Below are 2,500 nucleotides of genomic sequence, written 5' to 3'. Positions count from 1 at the left end.
TTGTGAAAGGCACGGATAAAGGGGAATATTTCCTTCCTTGAACTTGCTCCTCATTTTACTGGGTTTCCCTTTCTCTCCGTATTCATTATATTGTTGTTGTTTCATTATTGCTGTTGCAGACGTTGTTATTATTATCGTTATTATCACAAACGTTATTCATTTCGTAATCGTCATATTCTTATTCAGATATATCATTCTCACCAAGAAGAAGAAAGACAAAAAATATCCAACACTAAAAATACATGTTTTGTTTCCTTACTGTCGCCGTGTCTCCCTTCACTTTATTACTCACGTTATAGTGTTTGTGTGTCTGTTATCGCCCCGATCTTGCACCGCAGTCGCTAGACACCGTTACGCATTTAGGTGTATTGTGAGCTATTTCAGACATGAATACACTTCCCCGCCCACCATTGTGTGTTCTTTAGAGGTCATTTACTTCTTAAATGTTCGGTCTCTTATCTCGGTGTTCTGACGGAGGATGCTCTGTATGGAAGACTACAGAAGACGAATGGAGTAACATGTATATCTTTGTAACATTTTACTCTCATTAAAATAGTTGGGTGCATTTGATGACTTCAGTATCAAGTTTGCAGTCAGAGAGTCTTTCTTGTGTCTAAAATGCATTGAATGAAATATAGATCTTACGGTGGCATTACATCAGCCGTTCAATAATTGGACATTGTGTCAAGAAGATGGGGATATTGTAACTCCTTACTTTATTTCACTGAAACATATACTATAAAGTAGTGAGATTACAGCTTATACAGCATGATTAGCCTCTGCATAAGAGCCGTTGCACCTTTATTAAATAAATAAAGCCACATTCCTTACTTCTAATTTTACCCCTTCTATCGGCTACATCCTCTTGTCTCGCTTTGGCGGTAATCAACACGTTAACTTCCTCCGCAGGCACCATCCCGCCATGGCTTCGAGGATCCTTCCTGCTGGACGGTCCCGGCAGGATGACCTACGGAGAACACGAATTCAACCATGTGTTCGATGGCTCAGCCCTCCTCCAGAGGTTCACCTTCGGGGAAACCGGCGCCACCTTCTGCAGTAGGTTCCTCAAGAGCTACGCTTACACCACCAACCTCGAGAACGAGCAGATTGTCGTGTCGGAGTTCGGGACGACGGGGAAGTCCGTCACGAAGGGGAAGCTGGCCAAGTACGTAGAGGGAAGCCTGTAAAGTAGCTGTCTTCTCTTTTTTTTAATCATGATGCAAGGCCATGTTCGTGATTAGCCTAATTGCAATGGTATTGATAAAATACATACATTGTTTCGTTTTTCTGCTTGCAGATTAGGTGACAAATTTGCGTTCGATAAGATGTTCTCCGACAACGCCCCAGTCGGTGTGGTCACCTTCGGTGGCGAGCACTACTGCATCACGGAGGCACCTTTCCTACATAAGATTGACCCCACGACACTTGAGACCATCAGCAAGGTAATGCTTTCAGGTTCCAATGTGCAAAAGTAAATTTTAAGTATTATGTATGAATTGTATTGCTTAGACTTGTTCAGCCTTTTTCTTGAATATTCAATTCCATATCTTTATTTCTTCTTAGAGCTTGATTCCTTAGATTTGAAGATTATATTGATCATCTTTAATTAGAATTTCAAATTTCGACACGCAGTCATTTTACACTGTAGCCAGTCCCTCCACAACAGATCACATCACATATCACACTCTCTAAATTCTGTCAGTCCCGCAGCCACCTCATAATACCCTATCCTTTACATTACCTTTCCATCATCACTTTTCGTCTCCTCAGGTGGACCTTCACAAAGAGTTGGGCATCAACTCCCACTGCCCCAACCCAAAGACACTGGCCGACGGGTCCACCCTGAACATCCTGCATGCCGTGGGAGCTACGGGACCCAAATACGATATCGTCTCCTTCCCAGCCAAGCCCCTCGACGGGAAAAGTAAGGTTCAAATAAGGTTCAGATTCATTGCTAAGGTTTCTGAATTAACTTTACAACCTTCCCCATCCTTCGAAGTTTAACGAAAGCGAAAACAAAACAAAACAAAACAAAAAAGGAATGAAGAGGGGGGAAATATATAACCAACCTTTTCCGCAACTGGCACTTTCCCTGATGACCCCTGCCAACAAAAGTTCTCTTACACAGACGTAAAATACAAATTCAAGATTGACCCCAATTCTCGTACTCCTCCATTCCAGCCACTGTGTTTGCCAAGCCTAAGAAAGTAGGATCCGTCGACGCTCGCTGGAAACTCAACCCGTGCCACATGCACACCTTCGGACTGACGGAGAACTACGTAGTTTTGCTCGAACAGCCGCTCACCATCGACGTGAAAGCCATGGTCGCCAACACCATCCGAGACAAGCCTTTCATTGGCGGCATGGAGTGGATGGAGAATAAACTTGTAAGTAGGTCGATGGCCAGGAATGGTTTGTAGAGATGCGAAAAAGTGGATGATTTGAACACTTATTATCAATCGCACAATTGATGGTAGTAGCATTGATGATAATATTAATG

At 43.0% G+C, this 2,500-nt stretch overlaps 1 protein-coding gene across 1 annotated transcript in view; it reads left to right on the top strand.

Moving 5' to 3' along the window:
- Positions 1-2,500, top strand: part of LOC119579587 (carotenoid isomerooxygenase-like) — an 18,352-nt gene that overhangs the window by 10,384 nt on the left and 5,468 nt on the right. The window contains exons 2-5 of the mRNA XM_037927509.1: positions 910-1,165; positions 1,298-1,442; positions 1,771-1,924; positions 2,182-2,387. Coding sequence (XP_037783437.1) covers positions 910-1,165; positions 1,298-1,442; positions 1,771-1,924; positions 2,182-2,387 — 761 coding nt within the window. The remainder of the gene's footprint in view (positions 1-909; positions 1,166-1,297; positions 1,443-1,770; positions 1,925-2,181; positions 2,388-2,500) is intronic.

The sequence above is a fragment of the Penaeus monodon genome, chromosome 12 (genome assembly GCF_015228065.2).
Source record: "Penaeus monodon isolate SGIC_2016 chromosome 12, NSTDA_Pmon_1, whole genome shotgun sequence".
NCBI classification, from domain to species: domain Eukaryota; kingdom Metazoa; phylum Arthropoda; class Malacostraca; order Decapoda; family Penaeidae; genus Penaeus; species Penaeus monodon.
Note: the sequence above shows the minus strand (reverse complement) of the source record. Positions and strands in the feature narration are given on the sequence as shown.